We start from the raw sequence: 24,091 nt of genomic DNA on the forward strand, positions 1-24,091 counted from the left end.
AAAAAAAGTTCTGATATATCCGTTGGGTTTTCACCAACACAAAATGAAGAAAGTAAATTCTGAATCTTAAATTTTTTTATTTTTTTATTTTTGTTCAATAAATTCTGAATCTTAAATTAGATACAGGTTTACAGTATACGGTGGTACCTTCCCTGGAGCAGAAGTACGGATGTCCAGATAATTTATTTGAATAATGAATTACAGCGGTAAAAAGACGTGTTGCTTTTCAGGCTACACATTGGTCCACACGTGTACCTTAGAAAGACGTATCAAGAAGAAGTGCGGCACACCACTGAGGTGGTGTTGATCTGACGAAGGCGATGAAACAGGGGCGGTGGTCCAGTCAGTGTGACAGACAATTGAAGATTGTGATAGTTAATGCATATCTGAAAATGGTAAATCTTAAGAAATTAAAAATTGACGTGTCATGAGTAAAAGTTGATAAATAAAATTTGGTGTCGTACCATTAACATTATTTTAGTCCCCAATATAAAATAGTGATCGATCATTCTCGATTGCAGCGATCAAATTCTCAGTCCAATTTTGGGTAGTCGGTGCCCATCTTATCACTCTCAATCTTCTCACCAGTACACGCATTGAAGTAATATTCTCAATCTTATTACTCTCAATCTTCTCACTAGTACACAACCTCAATCTTACCACTCTCAAAATCTTACCACTCTCAAAATCTTCTCACTAGTACACGCATTGAAGTAGTACTTTCAATCTTATCACTCTCAAAATCTTCGCACTAGTACACGCATATCACTCTCAATCTTCTCACTAGTACATTGAAGTTCCTTCTTTCTTTCTCTTCTTAACTACTTTTTTAGAGACACATGGGAAAGTCTACTCACTGTGTTGCGTCGTCCGGCATGAAGAAAGGTCCATGGACTCCGGCAGAGGACCAAAAGCTCTTAGCTTACGTTCAAAAACATGGTCATGGAAATTGGCAATCCTTGCCTCAGAGAGCTGGTCAATTTCTATAACTAACTCTTCTTTCATAGCTTTCCAATCAATTACAATTTCTCACCATGTTTTGGGTAACATATATTTCTTTTTACCGGAGTTTTTGGTAAAATATTTGTTAGCTCATATTTGGACACAGCAGATAAATATTTTTTTTGGCAAAAAGTCACTTTGTGGAGGGATAATTTAGTTAATACATTATTTAAAAATTAATTCTTTTAAAAATAAACATTACAAGATGGAAAAATTAATAAATGAAAAATATATCTTCTTCTCCCCTCCCTAGATATGTCTTCGTCACTCTCTGATCGATGTATCTCTCCCTCTTCATTATTTCTCCACCACCTGATAGCACCCTATCCCCAGCCCCAGCCCCACCCCCACCCCTAGCCATGACCCACCCCCAACCCCATCCCTACCGACAACCCAACACCAGCGCACCGACCCCCTTCATCCCTCTCTCTCTCTCTGATTTGGCCCTTCACCTCACCCCACCATAGCCCACTAATCATCCCTCCACCAGCATCATAACGTAAAACTAGATATTCTTCAATATACAGCTTTGTTCATCAATCGATTTTTAATAACTTGGAGATAGCTATAGATTTTACCCTTCCCAACTTCAAGTTCTGTTTCTCAAAAACACCATCAAATAAGCCATAATAAGTGAAAATAAAATTGAAATAGGAGTAGAGTTCTTGGTGTGGTTGGGCTGGGTTGGAGCCTTTTTTTTTTTTTTTTTGCAGACTAGGGTTTTTTGGAACTTGGTCTGTTTTAAAAATAAATAAATAAAACATATATAATGATAATAGGTCTTCAAAGATGCGGGAAGAGTTGCAGGCTAAGATGGAGAAACTACCTACGACCTGATATTAAGAGGGGAAATTTCAGTTTGCAGGAAGACCATACCATCATTCAACTTCATGCTCTTTTAGGCAACAGGTAAGTACATGACATGCAATATTTTGATTTATACGCATATATGCATTTTAGATAGTACTCTCATGTCTCATCCCAAGTACTCTGAATTCTCTCTTGTTTTTCTTTCTGCCAAACTTTATCATAATATATTATCTACTAGAGAGTGTTTAGCCATTTTTATCGATGTATCGTCATGAGGTGGAGTACGGTTTCCTGAGTCTTGAGCTTTTGGGATATATTTATGCATGCGTAGTGTCAAGTCCGTTCTCCTCACCATGTAGCCCATTCTCCTCGACCACATGTATACATAAATATATCCCAAAAGCCCAAGGCTCAAGAAACCATACTCTATCTTATGATGATATATTGATCAAAATGGCTATAACGAGACTCCATGTAATTTCTTATAAAACCTAGACAAACCTAGTAGTTTATTAATGAAAGTTCAACACATGTCATTACAAGCCGAGCAGTGGCAGAGCCACCTAAGGACCACGGTGCGCCCAGGCCCCCTCTCCTTTTTTTTTTTTTTTTTATAAATATATTTACTTATATACGTGTATATTTGTTGCTTTTTGGACCTCAATCCATTATAATTTTATTTGTTTTCTTTAATTATTGTTTTAGATCTTTGAATGGATTTTTTTTTTTTTTGCAGCATTTATTTATTTTAGATAAAAATCCTTAATTAAATTTAAATATTACAATAAAATATTTTGATATTGCATTTGAAAAATCAAACTATAGTAATTTACAAATGTTTGATTTTTTTTTATTGAATCAAGTTTAATAATTCATGATGTGATGCTTTCTTTATCGCAAGCAATTTTTATCTTGTCAAATTATATTTTTCAGTTTGAAATCAAAAGTCAAATATACAAAAATTATACATATATATAATTTTATTTTTTTTAGTTATTGTTTTACTTGGTCCATGAAAAACCTAGAATTATATAGAGTGAGCTTAGCTCCTTTAACAATGTTTCGACCAACTAAGATTAATCTTGAGAAGCCAAAAAACAAATATCATAATTTTATTCTTCATTTAAAAAAAAACAGAATTTTATTTGTTTTCTTTTTATTATTGTTTTAAAATTTTTTTTTTTTTTGGTTGCCAGATATTGTTATAAATCTTTGAATTGGGTTTCTTTGTAGCATTTATTATCGTTTAGGTCAAAAATTCCAATTAAATTTAAATATTATAAGAATTATTTTTTAATCCGACACAACACCAAACATAGGTCTTCACTATTTTTACAACCCAACTTCTTAGTCCGATGCAGCACTAAACGTAAGTCAGTACTTACTCTAGCTTATGCCAATCCGAGATAGTCCCAGGATTTAGTCAAGTCCGTCGTGCCAAACAACCCCTCTATGTATGTTTGGGATGTGCTCCTCTTTTGTTAATTAGGATCATTTTGGATATTTTTTATTATAAAAAACTCGCTTTAATTATGATACTGATATTGTGTTCCATTTATATGAGCTAGGTGGTCGGCTATTACTGCGCACTTACCAAAGAGAACAGACAATGAAGTCAAGAACTACTGGCACTCTCGTCTCAAGAAACGACTGGCCTTGAAAGGCTATGACCCTGTAACCCACAAGCTTAAGACTACCATCTTTGGCTTCGCCAATGGTTCAACTGATGACCCAAAGACCAACTCAAACCTCAACCACATAGCTCAGTGGGAAAGTGCTAGGCTTCAAGCAGAAGCCAGATTTGTGAGAGATTCAGAATTACACAAACAAGCTTATCATCTTTATAACAATAATGATATTTCTGCTGCCTCATCAATATTATTAGGTCATAATAAGGACTTTGGGCCGACTGATCAATTATTTGGACAAAACGCACCACAATGCCTCGACATATTGAGAGCCTGGGAAAGCATCTTAATGTCAAATTACTCAAAAGCTGCAGGCGGCCAAGATCATGTTAATTTATTTGGTAATCATCTTGCTGGTGATTTCGAGCCTCCGATAATATCTGCAATATCAAGCAATGGATCATCATTGATGGATTGTTTCTTTCATGAACCAGTAGGGCAATGTTTTAATGAAAATTATGGCACTAGTATCACTAAACCATTCGCGGCAGTCCACCACAATATGGGGTTTAAAAATGGGGCATGCTTGGAGGACTTTGGACTTGGGGAAATAATCATGCAAGGGAAAAAAGATTGTCCGATGTCTGGAATTAGTATGTAGTACTAGGTATTGTAAATTGGTACTCAATACCACTATCGGATCTATGTCGTAGCTTGGTAACATGCAATAAAATTTGATTTCTCTCTTATCTTTATGTGATAGCAGTATATGGTTAAATATGTTGACGTGAGTTAACGTAACAAATCACTGAACTTTATGTGCTTGTAGTATATGTGGTTAAATAATTAATTCACTCATGTTATAATTTGTATATATTTATTAAATTTTATATTCTAAAGTATAATTTGTCACTTATCCAAATTATATTATGAATTAGTGCGTAACATCAATGATACTCTTACACTAAGCCACACAATGATAAACTTGATTGGTAGGCTTTTGGGTGCCTATTCCATTTTCTCTTGCCAGTGCACTCGGCCTTTACACTTGAGTTTTGTACCAAGCACTCTAAATTAGAATTGTATGTAGGAAAAAAAAAAAGAGGTCAAAGGAGCAGTTGCCCTTTGAAATAACAAGAAAACTTAGAAACAAAAAATATTACCTGAAGGCAATTAGGCTTTTGGATATATTTATTTATTAGTGATGTGATGATCGTAATAGTGGTGAATGTAGATCTTAGCATGACAAGGATACTATACATTTTTCGATACAAGCGATATTCTACTTTAATTTAATCTAAATGACGGGAAAGGGAATTCGAGCTCGAGTGCAAAATAAATAGCACATCTACTTTAATTAACTTGACTAAGTCTATGTCTATATACTGAGTTCTCTTGAAGGTGGGCTGGAGTTTGGTCATCAAAAGATATTTCACTTGTGTTTGCTTTCCATGCAGGGCAGACGACTCCTTTTAAAGCGATTGAGACTTGTGAGAGGCATTTAATATCTGATACAAGTTTTCCTAGTTGTTGAGGCAGACCCCAACACTAGTCTTGGTTTACCTAACTTCTCTACTTTTAGGACTCAGAAAACCTTAAGTTTTTCTACTTTTTGCAATAATATGGAACACGTTTCAGAGACATTTAAAAGACAATTTGAGAGTTGAACGACTAAAATAATTTTTTTTAATAAGTTCAAGGACCACATGTGGAGAAAAGCTTCCCTTGCCAGGTAATGGTATCCAAACCCAATAGTAACGCAAGGACAACTACCCCTCCAATCTCTCTCTCTCTGCCCTCCAAATTCCTAAATTATGGACAGCTGTCGTTGTGCTATTTGTTGGGCATACCATTGAACTGGTATCCTTGTTCCAGGGAAGTCTTTCCCACAAAAGACTCACGCATTGTGCAGCCAACAGTCAAACTCTCACTGTAAGAAGACGAAAAAAAGACGATAAATGTAGGACCTTTTGTGAAAGAAAAAGAGAGAGAGGGAGATAACAAGATGCGAGAGGTGACTAAGTGAGGAAGATCGTAGGTAATAATAAAATGGTTTAAATAAAAATTAAAACCAGTTTTAAAAAAACTCAGCTTCTTTTTTTAGGTTTTTACAAATAAGCCTATTTTAGCATGACATATTATACAAATACCTATATAAACTTATTTGGAGAGAAAAACTCAAAACTAGCCACTTGTCATTTTCTAATTAGTTATTAGAAAATTTTAACACACTGAGATCTAATAAATAAAAAATATATAAGTTTTATCGAAAGTAGCCAAAATTTGCCCCCTACTTTTATAAATGTCAGTTTTTATAAAAACTTTCAAAAATAGCAGAAAACTCAGTTAAATATACTAAAATACCCTCAAAACTAAAAACCCACATAAAACCTAAGAAGAAAAGTTACACCCAACAAGTAAAAAACCTAAGCTCGAAACCATTGAATTTTACAGCCATGGCGAGCACCAAAGGTCTAAGGATTATGACAGAGAGGTTGAGCTATTTAGATTTACTGCTTTTTTAAAACAAATGTATGTGGGATGTCATTTATGAGTAGTGATATGTATTGACAATCCTAATTGCTAGTGGATATACTTCCACTGTTACACTGTAAGAAAAAGAAAAAAAAAGCTACACCCAACGAGAAGACCTTAATATTACTTGGGACGCAGGACAATTTGAACCAGTGTATGATGTGAGGATTTTGAAGGTTTACAACCTGTTTGTCTTTCAACCGGACCAAATCCATAGCATGATCTTGTCATTTTGTATGTTGTACTCCGAACTTCGTCATCTGCTTCTTGGTAAGCCAATAATAAAGTTGTAGTTTTGGCTTCTGGACTATGTTTTCATGGGCATCTTTGAAGTTTGAGGATCAAAACAAAAAGTTGGCTTATTTGGGGGCAGCGTTTGTTTCTCGAGTAAGTTGGTTGAGTGCAATTGAGACCATGTTGGACCAGCATGTCGCACATGATGTAAATTTAATATTACCATATCTCTTTTTTATTTGGCGAAAAAAAAATATTCTGGAGTATCATCTCTAATTTTTAGTTAACCTCCCAAACACTTTTTTGCTTTTTAGGTTTATGTGGGTTTTAGTTTTTGGCTATTTTTTAAAGTTTTTATAAAAACTAATATTTATGAAAATATAGGGTAAATTTTGGCTAGTTTTGATAAAAACTCTTAGTTTTGGGTAAATCTGTCCAAATAAGCTTTATAAGAATTTTTGTATAATATGTCATGTTAGAATGGGCCTATTTGTGAAAAGTCTTTTTTTTATTATTATTAAATTTATTGTCACTCTTTTAATAAAAGAACAACACTTTCCATTAAAAAAATAAATGAATAAAATAACAGCACTGAAATTTTACATGAAAACAAAAACAAAAACTAAAAATGTTACCCAACCTTTATTAAAAGATGGATGTGTCAAGAACATTTTCTTTTTATTTATTAATGTGACACACTTAAGATTTTATGTTTTAAGTATAAGATAACGCAAAATCTTGCACCCTAAATAATCGATTATGTCAATAAATAACGTGACTCGTCGAAAAATTGTCATTAAATCAAAACTTTAAATATAAAAAAAGTAGAAATGAAATTTTCTCAATGCATCTCCATTCTCAGCACGATGTCTAGAGAGCAACTACCCAATTAACCTCAATAACATTAGAGATGAAAAAAATAATAAATAAAGAAAATGATGGGAAAGTATACAAAAACCACACAGACCATGAGGACACCAATGCAAAGACAACTTTTTCAACGAGTCACAACCATTGCATTAATGTTCACACCTACAATTTACAAAGACGGTTGAACACGTGCAATTTATACTTTTTACTTTGAAAAACAATGAAAAGGAGAAAAAGCAGAGCATGAGAGTTGTGGACAAATTGTGTACACACAGCAAAAACATAATTATATTACAATCTGCCCTGCCATTTCCCCTCTCTCTCCTTCACTCACTCTCTTGCAAACCGGGAGAAGCACATAGATTCGATCAATATTCCCTGCAAGAACCCGCATCTGCAAATCCATTCGTTTCTGCTACCAAAAAATGTGGTCAGTCATATTCTTTTCTGCTGTGTTTTGCCTGGTTATAGATTTTCACACTGTCAGCAAAGAACCCCATCAATTATCAACAATGATTCTCTTACTTTTGTAGTTTGCTTGTTGTGAATTTTGTTGCTGTATTTGCTTTTCCTTTACATGCATAAGATATAGTTTGTGGTAGAAAATTTTTCTTCCTTGTTTGCTGTTTCACTCCATCTGACTGAACTTTATGAAATTGGACTACTTTATGTTCGTACCTTTTATAGGTTGAATCATTTTTCAACTTAAAGTTGATCTTTCTTTGCGTTTTTTTTTCTTTTCTTTTTTTGGTGTTAGGTGTATCAGTTCCCAGCAGTTCAATCTTAGCAATAGCCATACAGCTAAACACACAGAAATTTCCAGGGTCTCTGTTTTTCCCTTGTTTTAATATGGTTTTTCACATTGATTTACCCCAAGCCCTGAAATTGTGGTAAAGAACAATATTTCTGGATCCAGTTTAGGCAAGTCCAGGGAATTGGTGAAGTTAATTATGGCTTTGTTCCAATTGAGAACCTTGTGTTTATGTCTCCTCCTCCTTGTGTTCAAAACCTGCATAGCCGGCCAACAACATAAAGATCGGATTTATCCTGGGTTCCAGGCATCTCAGATGGATTGGAGTGATAATGGGGGGCTGTTCCTGCTATCCAACAACACGGCTTTCGCCTTAGGATTCTACCAAGCCCTTGATGTCAAGTTGTATTTACTAGTAGTCATTCACTTGGGCACTTCTAAAGTGGTCTGGACTGCTAATAGAGGCTCACTAATTTCAAATTCTGATAAGTTTGCCTTTGACAAAAATGGGAACGCCTACTTGAGAAGCAGCAACGATTTGGTTTGGTCTACAAACACAACAGGAGAAGTAGTTTCAGCCATGCAGTTGCAGGATTCAGGAAACTTGGTATTGCTTGGTGACAAAGGAAGCATTCTTTGGCAGAGTTTTAGCCATCCTACTGACACTCTTTTACCTGGCCAGGAGTTCTCAGAAGGAATGAAGCTCAAAAGTTTTCGCAATCGCAATAACGTGTCTCATTATCTTGAAATTCAGTCAGGGGAGCTGGTCTTATATGCAGGATATCAAATTCCACAAATCTATTGGTCCATGGCAGATGACAGCCGGAAAAGCAATAACAATGTCAGTGGCAAGATTCATTCTTTGTCTCTGGTGTCCAATTCATGGAATTTCTATGGTGCAAATGGATTCTTACTTTGGCAATTTGTCTTCTCTGACAATAAGGATCCAAATGCCTTCTGGGCTGCTGTTTTAGGATCTGATGGTATAATATCGTTCTATAATTTTCAAAAGGGAAAGTCTGTTGCTGCTGAAGCAACTAAGATCCCACAAAGTTCATGCAGCACTCCTGAGCCTTGTGACCCCTACTATGTGTGCTATTTTGAGAATTGGTGCCAATGCCCTTCACTTCTCACCTCACACTTTAATTGCAAACCTCAAGCACTCCCAACCTGTAATACCTCCAAAAGTTCAGTAGAGCTCTTATACGTTGGTGAGAAGCTTGATTACTTTGCACTTGGTTTTAGCACACCCTCTCTGAAATCCAATCTGAGTTCCTGCAAAGAAGCTTGCCTTGGTGATTGTTCTTGCCTTGTGCTGTTCTTCGAAAACAGTTCTGGACATTGTTTTCTGTTTGACCGGGTAGGGAGTTTTGAACGCTCCGCTGCAAACTCTACTGGATACATCTCTTTTATGAAGTCCTTGAGGGATGGATTAAGCCCTGTAAAGGAAGGCAAGGGAAATAAAAGCAAGCGCATTTTGTTACTCATGGTCATTTCGGTTGCAACAATCTTGGTTATTGTTGGTCTAGTTTATGCAGGATTCTGGTACTACCGCAGGATGAGACTATTGGAATATTCCCAAGAAATCTTGGAAGAGGATAAGTTCTTGGACAGTCTTTCTGGAATGCCTATTCGCTTCACTTACGGCGATCTTAGCAGAGCAACTAAAAATTTCTCCAACAAAATTGGCCAAGGAGGGTTTGGTTCAGTCTACCTAGGTGTGCTTCCGGATGGCATCCAACTGGCTGTGAAAAAATTGGAGGGCGTTGGCCAGGGGAAGAAAGAGTTTAGAGCTGAAGTCACTATTATTGGGAAAATTCGTCATGTCCATCTGGTCAAGCTCAGAGGTTTCTGTGCAGAAGGGCCTCACAGACTTCTTGTTTATGAGTACATGGGTAAAGGGTCTTTAGATAAATGGATATTCATGAACAAGAACAACAAAAAGGATGAATCGTTAGATTGGAATACAAGATTCAGTATTGCCTTGGGGACAGCAAAGGGGTTGGCTTATCTCCATGAAGAGTGTGAAGAAAAGATTGTCCATTGTGATATAAAACCTGAAAATGTTCTTCTTGATGACAATTTTGTTGCCAAAGTTTCAGATTTTGGTTTGTCCAAGCTAATGAACCGGGAGGAGAGCGGTGTACATACGACGCTGAGGGGCACTAGAGGGTACCTTGCACCAGAATGGATCACCAATTATGCCATATCCGAGAAGAGTGATGTATACAGTTATGGGATGGTCTTGCTTGAGATCATTGGTGGAAAGAGGAATTTTGATCCAGGGGACAGTTCCGAAAGGCCACTTTCCTTCTTATGCCTTTAAGCTGTTGGAAGAGGGAAATATGAAACAGTTCCTTGATCCAAATCTAGATGTCGATGAAAATGATGAAAGAGTTTTAAGTGCAATTAAAGTTGCATTATGGTGTATTCAAGATGAGATGCAACTAAGACCCCCAATGACTAAAGTTGTCCAAATGCTTGAAGGTCTTTGTACTTTACCCCCACCGCCGATATCCCCCTCTGTGTCAGGCCCTCATTTTAGTTTCTTACAATGGAGCAGCAAAGATGCTACTTCATCATCAGGACTCAGTAATTACAACAGTGATATACTCATGTCAGACATTCGGCTTTCAGGGCCAAGATGATAGAAGAAAATTTTATGACTGGTGATGTATGTAAGGGGTTTTAAGCTTTCCAGGATGAAAGGTAGTGTGTCAGCTTAAGCATTATTGATTGACAAAAAAAAAAAAAGCTTATGTATTATTGACAGTTAAGGCCTTCATATAGCTGCTCATCAAGTTTTTAATTTTGAAGTTTCATGACATCTGGTTTTGTTATGGTTTTTGTTATGAATCTCAAAAACATGACTCTTCGTTGCATGCTATGGCTAGTAGTTTTGATCCTATAGCAGCTCCTAAGTGATATTTTAATGCTTCTTCAAGCTGGTTCATTCACATCTCCGAAGGAGTGATCCTTGTATGCTTGATCTGGCCTCCACAGATTCTAAGCTAGAAAAACATTGGGGTTTCTTTGTCCCAAAGATCCAAAATCAACACAAAACTGAAACTATCAACTAGTCGAATGCCCGTTTATCAGTCTTGCCACACATTTCACAGAGAGGTGTTGCTTATATAATAAGGTTGATTATGAAGATCTGCATAGTTTGGGATCAAGGATATTGCAGCAGAATTCAAACTCTTTTTCTTTATAATAAAAAATGGCAACATAATAAGTATCAATGCTGCCTCATTTTAGATACCTTAAACATCCAAGAGTCAAACTTTATGGAGAACACGGCAAAGAGGCCCATATAAGTTCCTAATCCAGGAAAAACTGGAAAAGAGACGAGGGATTTTGACAAAATTCAGAATATGTAAAGAGTACAGTATAGCCGCGCGGCTATGCTCTTTAAATATATTATGGAGTTAAAAAACTATGCAACATTTTGAAACGAATCAGTTGTCTTTTCTTTCTTTTTTCTTTTTTTGGTAATGTGCGCCAAAATTAGGAAGAGGGATAAGGGTTTCATACATACAATGTCAATATGTCATAGGGATTCAACCCTGCTCGCAAACTTATCGGTTGTCATCAAGCAAATTGTTGGATCTTTGTGATAATCTAGCAAATTGTTGCACGGTAATGATATTTGTGATAATCTAAAGAATTTCTTAGGCCACAAAATGGCAAAAATTTCATCATGAAGAAGCATCCTGATTATCAAAACAACCAAAGACTGCAGAGCACCACTGAGGTTAAGGTCATATTCGTAATAACCTAGTATTCTGAAAATAAATCAAAAATCTCCAGGGCATAGGCTTAAGTTCAAGACTTTTTTGGACCTAAAAAAAATTGTTCAGGACTTTCCTGATTCATAAACCTGTTTGCCTTGATGTTCACCATGTAGTTTTTACTTCTTTACCCACAAGAGGCACCAACCACCATTCAATGATTCAATGGTTCATTTATCGATAACATCTACTGTAGACGTAGAATATATAACTTCCATATTTATTAGATATCTAATCAATAATGAAATTAGTAGATGTTATAAAAGGGGTCTCGAGCCTTTGTATTTAGAGATAGCGTATTTATCCGCATTTTATAAAATCTAGACCATTTAACAATTCAATGTTTGTGAGTATGCCACATCAACTAAGATAAATTTGTTTCCTTTTTTTTTTCTTTTTTCTTTTTTCCTAAAACTGACGGTGTTACTTTTATCGTCCTCTCCTTGAACTGCTCTTTACCTCTCCTCTGTCAACTCTTTTGACTTATCTTCCTTCCTTCTCTCATCTTTTAACAATTCATCACACCGCGACTTGGTATTGAAAACATGACACCTTAAAGTAGAAGAAGAAGCCAAAAGAAAAAAAAACAAAGAAGAAAGATCAGGTTATAAAGAGTGAGAGAAAGAAGCTAGAGAGCAGTAGGCTGAACGGACGATAGAGATGGACGGATTTTTTTTTTTTTTTCCTTCCCTTTTGTCAAAGGAACTAACAACGTCAGTTTTTTCAAAAGGAAACAAATCTATTATAGCTGATGTGGCGTAGCTATAATCATTAGATTAGTTGAATGGTCCAAATTTTATGAAATGCGGGTAAATATATCAATTCTAAATGTAGAGACTCGGGATTCCGAATGGAGATCCTCTTCTTGAATTTTATCTACTAGAATTTACTTGTTTTTTCTCCTGCACACGCCACCTCACTAAAATTCAATCTAAGAGATATAAGAAGTAGAGGGAAAATCTAAACATATCATATGCTTTGCAAAGGTTTTTTCTTATCTTTTTACCCATAGTGTTGGAGAACAATCAGTATAAAACCAAATAACAGAATAATAACAAATCGGAATATGTTATATATATATATATATATAATCAAATCAATACAACAGGAGAATAAATTTACAAAACACTGACTTGGATTGATGATAGAGTCCTGCGAAGTTGCAGTATTTTCTCCTCTACCCTTGTGCTTGTAGTTCGATAGGAGTCTGCCCACCAGAATTAAACTATCACAAATCAAAGCCTAAGCACTGTTCCTCTACCCTTGTGCCTGTAGTTCGATAGGAGTCTGTCCACTAGAATTAAACTATCAAAAATCAAAGCCTAAGCACTGTTCCTTTGATTTCTAGCGAACAATAATATGATTTCTCTCATAAAGTGCTTATGTGTGAGAATGATAATGCTGTTCAAAAATTGTTTTTTCTAGTTTGGATGAATTTTCAATATATAGAGGTCTGACACCTCTTCATCCAGTAGTTACATTAACTGCTTAACATATTTGAATTTAAGATAATGATTTTATCTTAAAAACGAATTTCTAATTAATAAAAAATAAATTGTTAATTAAATCAACAAGGCAAGTGTATTTTGCCTATACAAACTCCAACAGTGCATTTGGATGAGGAAATTTAAAAATACGAAGGATTTTATAAATGACATAATTTAAAATGACGAAAATTAATGTTCTAGAATTTGTAAAGTTTCTTGTTTGGGTGACGGATTTAAAACACAGAATTTAACATTTATTTGTAAAGTTATCTTTTTTTAAAACTCAATATCTCTTGGGATTTTATAAATAACGACTTTTAGATAGAATTTAAAGTTGAGATTTATGATCTCCAAATTCCATGTTTTTTTCTCGCGCAGAATTTCTAAATTTCTATGTTTTTTTATCCAAACACGGGAATTGATTCATGTCAATTTAGAAATTCTGAGTTTTGTTAAAATTCCAAGTTTATTTCCCTCATTCAAACGCACCATAACACATAGTAGATATTTCCCATGTGGAGACAAGAAAAAATGGCCAACCGAATAATGGGCCAAAGTGTTGAGAGAGAGAGAGAGAGAGAGAGAGAGAGAGAGAGAGTGTAGAATGCAAGATAGAAAAAGGTCCAAACTTTTCCTGACCGTGCAACCACCAAATGTAGTATAGCTAAATGATGACTTTATTCATCTGTGTCTGTGTGCCTCCATACCCAATAATTGGTAGATATCACATCAAAAAGAGAGACTATAAATGCAATAAGAAATAAATCAACCAATGAGGAGGAATGACAACAGCTAATAATCACCAACAGAAGAAAGACAAAGCTGTATTTATCAAGAGAGACCCACTTAACATAATATATGAAAAACAAAAGAATGTATCTGGAAACCCGCAGAAAGAGAAATAGATTTTATTTTGGTGCTCACAATACTTATGCCTTTGATATTTTATTAGGTCTTAGTCTCCCTCCACATCTTTTCTTCTATTTTTTTTCCCTTTCCATCTTTTCCATTTCTATTATTATTTTGAGGTGAAGAGATGATCAGAGTTCCATTTAGTCAAAATCCAACAGCTCAAGTATTGAAAACATATCAGAAAGATTACTCGCACATCATGAGCACTGAGAAGGATGACCGGATATTTTTGTTGTCCTCATATGATGATGATGATTTTTTTCTGTGCAAAATTACAAAAGCAGTTCTTCCACTTGTTCTTACTTCCAATAAAATTCATGTAATATTGTAAACCTACCAAGCAAGAGTAAATACCACTTGGTTTTCAATTGAGTTCCAGTCTGCTCAAGGAGAAGGATGAAAAGACAAATGAGAAGCCCCCAAAGGGAGAAAAAACTTAGTTGCAACGGGGATAGTAAAATAATGTTATTCCCGTTTTACGGAAGTCTTTCTTTCCCAAAAGAAAGGAGTTGTTCCTTTTTCTTTTAAACATATAGAGCACTATTTTGCTATTCCGGTTTCATGGAAGTCTTTCTCCCCAAAAAGAAAAGGGGTTGTTCTTTTTTCTTTTAAACATATAGAGCAGATTAGTAATAAATCATAGGGATTAGCATAGAAGAAATATTTCACAGGGGCTTACAGATTATACATAGACCTTACCTTTTCTCTAATCACATAAACCTTTATTTCAATGATACAGAAGGAGGTCCAAAGAGTCTGCCTAGTCTTCTCTTATTGGAACAGAGCATATTAAAAGAAAGAAAAACTCAGGAACATGACCACCACAACATAATATATATATATATATATATATATATGTATGGAATAAGAAACAGAAGGTAGCAATCATATATATATATATAATCTATTATGTTATTTCAACTATGTTACAAAAGTCACAGCTAATATATGTTATTTATCGTAGAAGACAGAGAGTTGTCTAAGAGGCTGCAGTTAAGGGAGAATGGTGAGGAGCTCCGTGGAAGAAATTGGACGAAGATGTGTGGCTGCGCTCGGTTTCATGTTTAACCCCTTGATTTTCTTCATCTTCTTCTTCTTCTTCTTCAGCATCCCAAAGGAATTCAGCATATGAAGCCATGACAAAACTGCAAAAGGAGAGGAGTTGATACATTAGTTTAAACAATAACAAACACCTATAAGAAAATCCCTAACCGAGAAACAACAGAACAAGAGATCTCCTAGAATCCAAAACAACCCTGCATATGTGATCATAAGTTACAGAACCCCCCGAGAGATATTCCATTACTAGTCAAAACATGTTGATTCATATGAAATTTACTCAAAATATGTTCATCCATGGACAGAAAAAATTGACCAAATGGAGCATGTTCTTAGCCATTCTTAAGAAAACAACCTCAGAAGATACTGCACTTTCAACCAAGATTATAAACAGTAGGAACTTCAAAAGATCGAACTTCGATTCATTCAGCCTAATTATGTTGTTTGTGATTAAAAGAAAAAGAAAAGAATCAAAGGAGCATAAGTTAGAACACTATCCCAAAAATTTATACAGAGCTGTAAACCATGCTGTATAAGTTAGCCAATAACTATTTGATCAAACAGGAGTAATATAAGCTAAAGAAGAAAAAGGAACTAAATTCGATAAACCGCATATGAACAAGAAACTTTGATCAAAACAGGAACTTGTTTCTTACCAGTCGTCTGGGGAGGTTTTAACAGCTTGATCATAGTAATTCTCAGCTCGTTCAGCATCCTTCTGTGTTTTCCATATTATATCAGCATATAGTGATAAGACATTGGCATCATTCGGGTTCGCCAAAATCGCTCTTCCACAGTACTCCTCTGCTTTAGCATAATCTCCTCGGACCTATTCCCATGATTGTTAATCAGAGAAACTCCAAATTGATCAAAGATCAAATCTTCACGAAATATATATATATATATATATATACTTACACATTTATATATGCACATAATATATTGAATGAAAAAGACATTTGATCATTTACTTCTTCTTGACTGTTAATCTAACCAACCATGTAGTTTCTCAGACAGAAAGCATAGCAATCTCCAAATAGTTATAGAATAACCCATTAATTAAGATGGCAATCTCCATTCTTTTGATCAGTTTTCTCAGAAACCAAACAGGAAACCATAATCCAAGAAAGTGGGAAGCTGCTAGCTAGTTGTGCTTTATTTTTATAACCACTTACCTCTTTCAGAAACTTTGCATAGTTCCCAAGTAAGAGGCCATTTCCCGGGTCAGCTTGAATCATCTTCTGATAATAAGCATCTGTGCTCCCACTCCCATGATTGTTACTCTCAAAGAAACCAGACCCCCGTCCATCTCCCCCGTCCGATCCTTTCCCGCTACCACTACCACCACATATCTTACCACCATTACTTCCCGCACCACTACCCAAAACTAGTGTCTGCAAACCATCGTCTTCTTTCCCCACAGCAGAGTCTTCATCATCCATGAGCTTCGCACCCAAACCAGAGCTTGAGAACAACCTTTGGGTCGCAGATGAAGATATTGATCTGGGTTTTAGCTCTTCTTCTTGTTCTTCAACATTTTTGGCCTTGGTTTTAGATTTCTTTCCAAGGCTTAGAGGTATGGGGTTCTTCTTTTTGGGCTTAGGTTGGCTTGGGATGTCTGCTTCTAACAAGACTTGGGTTGTTGTTTTCTTTGTTGGGTCGATTGAAGTTGAGTGAAAAGAAGATGATGATGATAAGGAAACTGACCTGGTTCTAGTGAGGAGTGGCTCTGGCTCTGGTGAGGAGTCTTTTGAGTGGGAAAGCCATGAGTTCAAGAGCGGAGCTGAGGAGCTTCTAAGAAGCATGCTTACGGCTTAACAAAGGTACAGCTAAAAAAGGTTCTTCAGATATATTATATATATAAAGGAAAGTAAAGAAGTGCGGACTGCAGAAATGGTGGGAATAGGAGAGAGGGAGGGAAAACCTCACTCCCTTGGAACAGTAAACTGCTAAAGCACCTTTAAAAAGAATAAATATTCTCTACCACCATTGTTTTCATCATCACAAAAAAATAAAAATAAAAAGTTTTAGACAATAATTCATCAAGAAGGTACATAGTTTAGGTTAACAATATGAAAATATGACATATTAGGTTGTCTAATAAGACGACATTTCTACTATTTACAATTGTCTTTAACTAAAACCTTATGTGCAAGTGTAATGAGCAATTGGGCAAATTGGGAATCAAGTGGTAGGCGACAAAGATACAGCCGCTGCTGCAGCAGTTGATGGTTCATGAATCATGATAGTGTGGTGTGGTGTGGTGTCTTCACCGTATAAGCCCACGGGCAATGGCCAAAGTACACTAATTCGACCTCTGCCTAAGTTAACCAACATGCTGACTACAACTTCACGTGAAGGGTAGGACTCACCACTGCCCTTTTATTCGATTCCTTTTCTGCTTTACGATTGGTGTGTGATTGGACGGTCCATATTTCGCTTTCGGAAGTGACCAAAATGATGTCGTTTTAGCTTTCTTTTTTCCCTCTTTTCCTCGTGTTGTGGCACTTGTGCAATTGCATGGATTGATCATTGATGCACCTTCTTTGTTGAATTTGAAAGAAAGAGAGAAAAATGGACTTTGACTCCGCAGAGATTTTTAAAGTTCTTTAGATGAATATAATGGTTAGCATTCTTTTAAATGCGTGTAAATGCACTAATGCTAAATGTAGATGTATTCCTTTAAATGCGTGTTAATGCACCAATACTAAATGTAGAGGCTCGGGATCCCTTGTATTATTATTGAAGTTATACAGGGACTTTGTCAAGACCTGCAAGTTAATCGAATCCAACATGTCCACGCAGAAGCTGACTTCGTTGCAGATACCTTGGCAATGTAAGAACACGATCGCTCCCAACCTTCTATTTGGTTATCTAATTTTCCCTTTTCAGTGGTTTGTGAAGTTCTGTATGATTTTCGGCTTTTAGGAATGTAATTTGTTTTAGACTTCTAAATAATAATAATAATAATAATAAAGTTCTTGTTTTATTAGTGAGAAAGGCAAATCAACATCAACACCTACAATCACATGGCGCTTTTAGCTTGTTCTGGAGACAATGGCAAGCACTAAGCCAACCTAATTGAGTTTGGTTGATGATAAGCCAGAATGTAACCCAAGAATCATTCAACATATAAAACACCACGTGAAAAACCAAAAAGGAAAGAGAAACATAAGTGTACTAACCAACTCAACCATTCCAGTACTTCGAGGCAGACTGCGCAACAGCAATTTCACCAATAATTTTTACTACTTAAAAGTGCAGGATACAATCTAGGGTTGAACTGTAACTCTGCATGTGTTGCCGCCGTTCGGGTGAGGACCATGAGGTGCCACCCGAACGTTCTCTGGGGACTCTGTGATTGATACATGTCATATTCTGCACATTGCATTTCCATTTTCGGCCTAACCTCATGACAAATTATGTATGTACTATATATCATGCACAAATAGGACATGACTGACAGACAAGAAGCACAAGCACATCAATGCATTTCCCGCCCCTATTTAGAGCTCTAGAACCTTACTTCACAAAAATAATGAGCTTCTCAAATTTGAACTACTGCAGTAATAGGGGTAACAGGACTATAATATACATCGGAGGCATGATTAAACTACCCGATGCAGTTTCTGCTTTCCTATTGCAGTTCTCTCTATCAATTTCGACAGTAACATTCCAGTGTAACTCTATTGTCAAAGTTAATTCAAGAAACCTAGAAGGCTTTGCTACATTTGACTTGGTATATAATCTAAATCACACATCTCATCCCTAAGTTCTTGGTATACGATTGCATTTGATAGAAACTCAAAACAGATCTACTAAAATTTCCAGAAATTGCTTTCATGTGCATTAGGGGTTGGCCTGCCTCAAATAATGTACCTTCGGTGTGTTAGTTAAAACTCACATACAAGCCCATTAAGGACAAGAAAATCAAGAGCCGCTGCTTATTCATCCTTTGATAATTACGGCATTTGAAACTAAATTTTGTGTATGTCCTCTAGCCCACTAGTACTTATCACAAGAAGTTGCTCCTCTTTTAATGTATAGGCTACTACTACCCATCCAGTCTATCATTATATACAAAAATGCTTACTGGGTCATTTTCTAAATCGTGAGCCCTTGTTTGGTCGACTCCTTTCATCCCATACAGAAGCCCAGAAGAAAAGAGACATCCAAAAAAGAACAGCAAAAAATATCTGCACTTTGTCCTGAAACTTGGAGAAAGATGCTACAAGACCTGTTTCAACAAAAAGGCAAAGGAGACCAGTGAGAGACTTTGGGTCAGCATTTTAGACAAACTGCACCTAAGCAAGGAAAAAACAGTGTCACAAGATTCTGACAAGCTTGAATAACCATAACATATGTGATAGACAAGTAGTTCTATGACCAGATGTGAACATGTATAAGCTTTGCAAAAGTGAACATGTAAAAGTATGCAGACAACATTATAAATTAGATATACATTTGTTAGGAGAAGAAAGGGAAGGCGAGAGTGGAGGTGTGGGAGTGAGTTTCCATCAACCAAGGTTTTCATAATCCACAACTAATTGATTTACTTATTGCAACATATATACATCACCCAAATTCTCTACCTAGTTGCATTTATTTTCATTCAAAACATAACTCACTTGTTGGCTCTCTTTTGTGACCTTATCTTGTTCTGCCATCAGTGGCCTTATATACAAATGAAACCTCCATTCTTTCAATAATCAGTACACGTACAATTCCATTTCTATCATTACTATTTCTTTTAGAAATTATAACCGATCGCAATAACTTATAACCTAAACTACCATGCAGCTCAATCAAAAAAGTATTTATAAAAAATAGGCCCTGGACCCAAACTATTAACTCAAGCCTCAGATCCAGAAACCCAAACTCAAACTGTGAACCCAAAACCCAGACCTTTTAAAGATCCAAAACCCAGACAAACCAAACACAACAGATGCGAGATTCATTCAGCTATTCTTTTCTCAAACAGAATGGTATCAAAGCTGCAGCCCAACGGCAACTTTGAGTCACTCTTTGCATCAATTTTCTTGAAGATTCTCAGTCTTTGTTCCCAAACAAACATGTCTTCGACTCAAACCTCAACTATTGCTATCAAATATCTGCAACCTCATTCCATCAAGATTAGATTCCACGAACTTTAAGACATGGAGATAACAGATGGAGTACTGGTAAATATTTGACCAAAGAGTGGCTGAATTAATCTGTCAGTAATTAGGATTACAGCAATAGCCTCATTATTACAATGGCTTACAATCAGTTTCATCACCACAACTAATCTCAAATGAATATAGCCCTATAACTTATAATAATATTACAACGTACTTTAGTCACTCACTATAACCAACCTTAGGAAGCTAAGATTGATGCACTAAACCTTATGCTATCTATCCCTGGGACTCCTTACTCCGGATCAAACCGACTCTATGAATTCAGAATCTAATTTTCATCAGTATAAATAGGTTAGCCAAACAAGAATACAAGCCCCAAGACTTATATCTCATCTGTACAATCTAACATGTTGGTAAAATGTTATCGATTTATAGAAAAGATGGAAATGATGGTTGATAAGTGTAGGAATGTTAGTTTAAGCTTAAGGAATGGTACACTTTTACTACTCTAAACATCAAATAACACGCCAGGTAACATAAAAGTGCAATTAAGACACTTGAAAAAAAATTGAACTTTTGCCAATTGCAATATACAAGCACAGAACCCAGCTCAACAACCACAGCACAACACATAACAAGCAAATATCAATACCACAAATTTCATTCATTCTCATATATATATATATATATATATATATTAACAATAACAAAATTGAACATCTTACTCTCAAAATTAACCCTAAGACCCCAATTACAATTCCAAATTTCAAATCTAGCAGCTCAATTCCATGGAAACGAAACTATCGGGTCTTAATTCTACGAATTATAAGAACAATATGAGTATGAGAAATACCTGTGAGGCTAGTGGAGTCAGATTCTGGGGGAGGCAGAGGCGGCCCGGAATTGGCGGCAAAGCAACGGCCGGGACTAGAAGGAAGAGCGACATATGGACGGCGGGGATGAAGCGGGAAGGGGGAGGCGCGATTGGAGGAGGCAGGAGGGGTGAAGTGATGGCGGGTGCAGGGGATTGAGAAGGAGAGGAGGAAGAGAGAGTTTGGGAGGGGGAGTGGTAATGGCTTGTATGGTGTTGAGGGAAGGAGAGTTGCTGCCACTGCCATTTTTGGGAAGTTCGGGAATTTTGTTTGGTGTGAATTTTGAGCCAAGTTTTATATTGGTGGCAGAGGCCTAACTGGGGCTTGGGGCTTCCTCACTATTGGGCTAAATTTCATTCTAAGTTTCAAACTTGGGGCCCAAAATAAAAAACAATTATAACAATTTTTTTTTTCATCTCCCTCATTACAGTAGTTTAGAATATCGTTTTGTGATTTAGAAAAAATAGGTATCTTGTTAACATTAGTGTCATATTATCAAATGATAAATTTTCACACACGAAAAAACACTAATGGGTAATGATTTTTCCACTCCAATTTTATTCACTTATACTCCTTTTATAGTTACAAAATGAAGTGTAAGTAGATAAAATTGGAGTGGGGAAATCACCACTCATAATTTTTAGGCCGTTCATAAATTATTCATGCAAAAGTTAGCAAAATGAAAAACTGATTAACCATTTCATTATCTTCAAAACTATTTCAATTTTAATAAAAAAAAAACATTGTACTTATTTGTTTAAATTATAAAATAACACTGTAAGATGGGCCCGAAGGAGTAATTTGTGTCACATTAAATAGTGGCGTGTGTTTAATACTTGGTCTATATCAAACATACAAACTATACCAATACTAAGTGTACCATGATCTTGCTTACAAAACTTAACATTTGATCATTTACATATACATGGCCCAAACTTGAGTAATTAATACTTTGATGATGTTCCCAGTTTCAAGTACCATGACATTTCAATGTGTGAATGTAGACAAAATGCTTACTTTTGAGGTGTTGTCTTTTCCATTGTACACTGTACACTGGTTGCTTTTATGAATTTTCATCAGCTGCTTAAAGCATGACATCTCACTGTTTTGGTACAAATAGTTAGGTGCATACATCTGAACCCTTTAGTTTGGTAAAAAAGACTGTTAATATGGATATGACATACATGACATCAACACAGTGATGTACTGTTTTGTTAGTGCATGCAAACATCAGTTGCACAAGAATTCATGAAAACAGAAAAGAAAAAAAAAAGAAAGAAAGAGGAAGCCTGTAAAACAAAGCAGCAGCTGATACTGATAGATAGAAATTAATATATAATTAATCAGTATCTACAAACACATAACAGGTGCACAATGCACATCTAAATGATTGATTCCTAAACTTCTTCTTTTTTCTTTTTTTTTTCTTTTTTTTGAAGTCTTATCTTTTCAGAGCACATCATGCATGAGCTAGAGAGATCAGACCTTAACAGCTTAGGAAGAACAGAAGGTTCACCTAATAATAAGTATATATATGCTAGTTTCTATAAAGGGATAGGTGAAGAATAAGAGATCTCAAGGTTGAAATAGCTTATTTCCACATCTGCATTTCCATGAGAGCAAATAATAGCTGTCATCTTCTTCTCCATGAGATGACAAGCTGAAGCGCTTTGTTTTGTGAACTGGGATGACCAGAGTAGCAATGCAAGGCCTGCAATTCAAGCACTTGTTTTGACATCCAGGAGGCCTTGAACCCAAAACCATTTTGCTTTGCCTGAATTCATCATCATCACTCTCACTGTTGCTGCTTGAATGCAGAGAATCCACTGGCAATGTTCAAAGCAGAACCAAAAACACAACATGAAAAATGAAGAATGCTAGCTACTTAATCAAAAGCCATAACTCAAATAATCTAAGTCTTGGTACTATCTAAATAATAAAAAACAGAAAACAGAACAAGAATTTTAATTGGAGAGGTTGGTTTTGAGGACAGTCAATGAATAAAACACAACCAATTTGAAGAACTCAATTTGTATTTTCAACTTTTAATGAGAACAGAAAGCTCTAAACACAAACAATTGAAAAACCCAATTTGTATTTTTCAACTTTCAATGAGAACAGCAGGCTCTAAACAGTCTTTTATTAAAGTGGGGTGGTTTAGTTTAGTTTAGTTTTTTTTACCTGATTTGGGAAGCAGAATTGTGAGCAAAAAGATGGAAGCCACAGTGATTGTTGCAACTTTGAGGCCATGTACATGGTAGCTTCTGCTTGCAGAAGCCATCAGATGATCAGTCTTTGAAGGATGATGATGCTTCTGATGTTTGTTACAGTGAAGAAAGGGGGATGATGCTGTGCAAGAAGCACAGGAGAAGAGAGGATTGGTGGTTGACTGAGGAAGAGGCTCAATTAATGGAAGCTATTTATATTATTTTAGACATGGTGGAAACAAATGCTGTTTCTTTTCCACACTACATTTCTCTGTAGCCCATGTCTTGCATGCACCAATAAAAAGACTTTGATTTTGTGGAAAATGTAATATTTTTTTTGGTCATTTTGGGGACTGTTACCCCTGACACAAGGTTTTTAGTGATGGGCTGAAGCGACTATTTGACGATCTTGGGATAGACAACTTGGTTAATCGATTGTCTTGTAAGTGGAAACACTCATCCACCAAAATGCCCTTAATTAGCTTTTTTTAAATATAAATTTATAAATAAACCAAATCCTAGACATGTATTTATAAAAAAATTCAAGCACTATTTAAACATAGAAACACACCCAAAATCAACCCCAAAGTCAACTTTTTGGGTGTGTTTATAAATGAGTTTTAAGTGTGTGTAATGATGAGTTTTGGGTGTGTTTATATGTTTAAATAATGCTTGGGTTTTTTTATAATTTCAACCCTCATTTTGGGTATTTTAGTGAAACTCCCTTTTTTAAAATCTTTTTTTGCATATCTGAATTTTAAATTGGATGCATAAATATTTATCCAAAAAATTTTTTTTGAAATTTTCTTGGTC

At 35.7% G+C, this 24,091-nt stretch overlaps 3 protein-coding genes and 1 pseudogene across 4 annotated transcripts; 2 read left to right on the top strand and 2 right to left on the bottom strand.

Moving 5' to 3' along the window:
• The first annotated feature begins 839 nt into the window (after nt 1-839).
• LOC103342083 (transcription factor MYB106-like) lies at nt 840-4,189 on the top strand. The gene is made up of 4 exons (XM_089050589.1): nt 840-975; nt 1,782-1,911; nt 3,381-3,646; nt 3,749-4,189. The coding sequence occupies exons 1-4, from the start codon at nt 840-842 to the stop codon at nt 4,099-4,101; spliced, it is 885 nt and encodes a 294-aa protein (XP_088906715.1). The 3' UTR covers nt 4,102-4,189.
• A 3,148-nt stretch (nt 4,190-7,337) lies between these two features.
• On the top strand, nt 7,338-10,655 carry LOC103341971 (G-type lectin S-receptor-like serine/threonine-protein kinase SD2-5 pseudogene; annotated as a pseudogene). Its single transcript, XR_016126351.1, has 2 exons — nt 7,338-7,509; nt 7,837-10,655. The product of XR_016126351.1 is annotated as a G-type lectin S-receptor-like serine/threonine-protein kinase SD2-5 pseudogene (transcript).
• A 3,991-nt stretch (nt 10,656-14,646) lies between these two features.
• Nucleotides 14,647-17,109, bottom strand: LOC103341970 (uncharacterized). Its single transcript, XM_008245521.3, has 3 exons — nt 16,255-17,109; nt 15,736-15,908; nt 14,647-15,165 (listed from the first exon to the last, which is right to left on the bottom strand). The coding sequence occupies exons 1-3, from the start codon at nt 16,882-16,884 to the stop codon at nt 15,000-15,002; spliced, it is 969 nt and encodes a 322-aa protein (XP_008243743.2). The 5' UTR covers nt 16,885-17,109; the 3' UTR covers nt 14,647-14,999.
• Nucleotides 17,110-22,363: 5,254 nt separating this feature from the next.
• On the bottom strand, nt 22,364-23,544 carry LOC103341967 (EPIDERMAL PATTERNING FACTOR-like protein). Its single transcript, XM_008245519.2, has 2 exons — nt 23,253-23,544; nt 22,364-22,897 (listed from the first exon to the last, which is right to left on the bottom strand). The coding sequence occupies exons 1-2, from the start codon at nt 23,350-23,352 to the stop codon at nt 22,647-22,649; spliced, it is 351 nt and encodes a 116-aa protein (XP_008243741.1). The 5' UTR covers nt 23,353-23,544; the 3' UTR covers nt 22,364-22,646.
• Nucleotides 23,545-24,091: the final 547 nt, after the last annotated feature.

Source organism: Prunus mume, linkage group LG4 (genome assembly GCF_029339155.1).
Source record: "Prunus mume cultivar Tortuosa linkage group LG4, ASM2933915v1, whole genome shotgun sequence".
Classification (NCBI taxonomy): Eukaryota; Viridiplantae; Streptophyta; class Magnoliopsida; order Rosales; family Rosaceae; genus Prunus; species Prunus mume.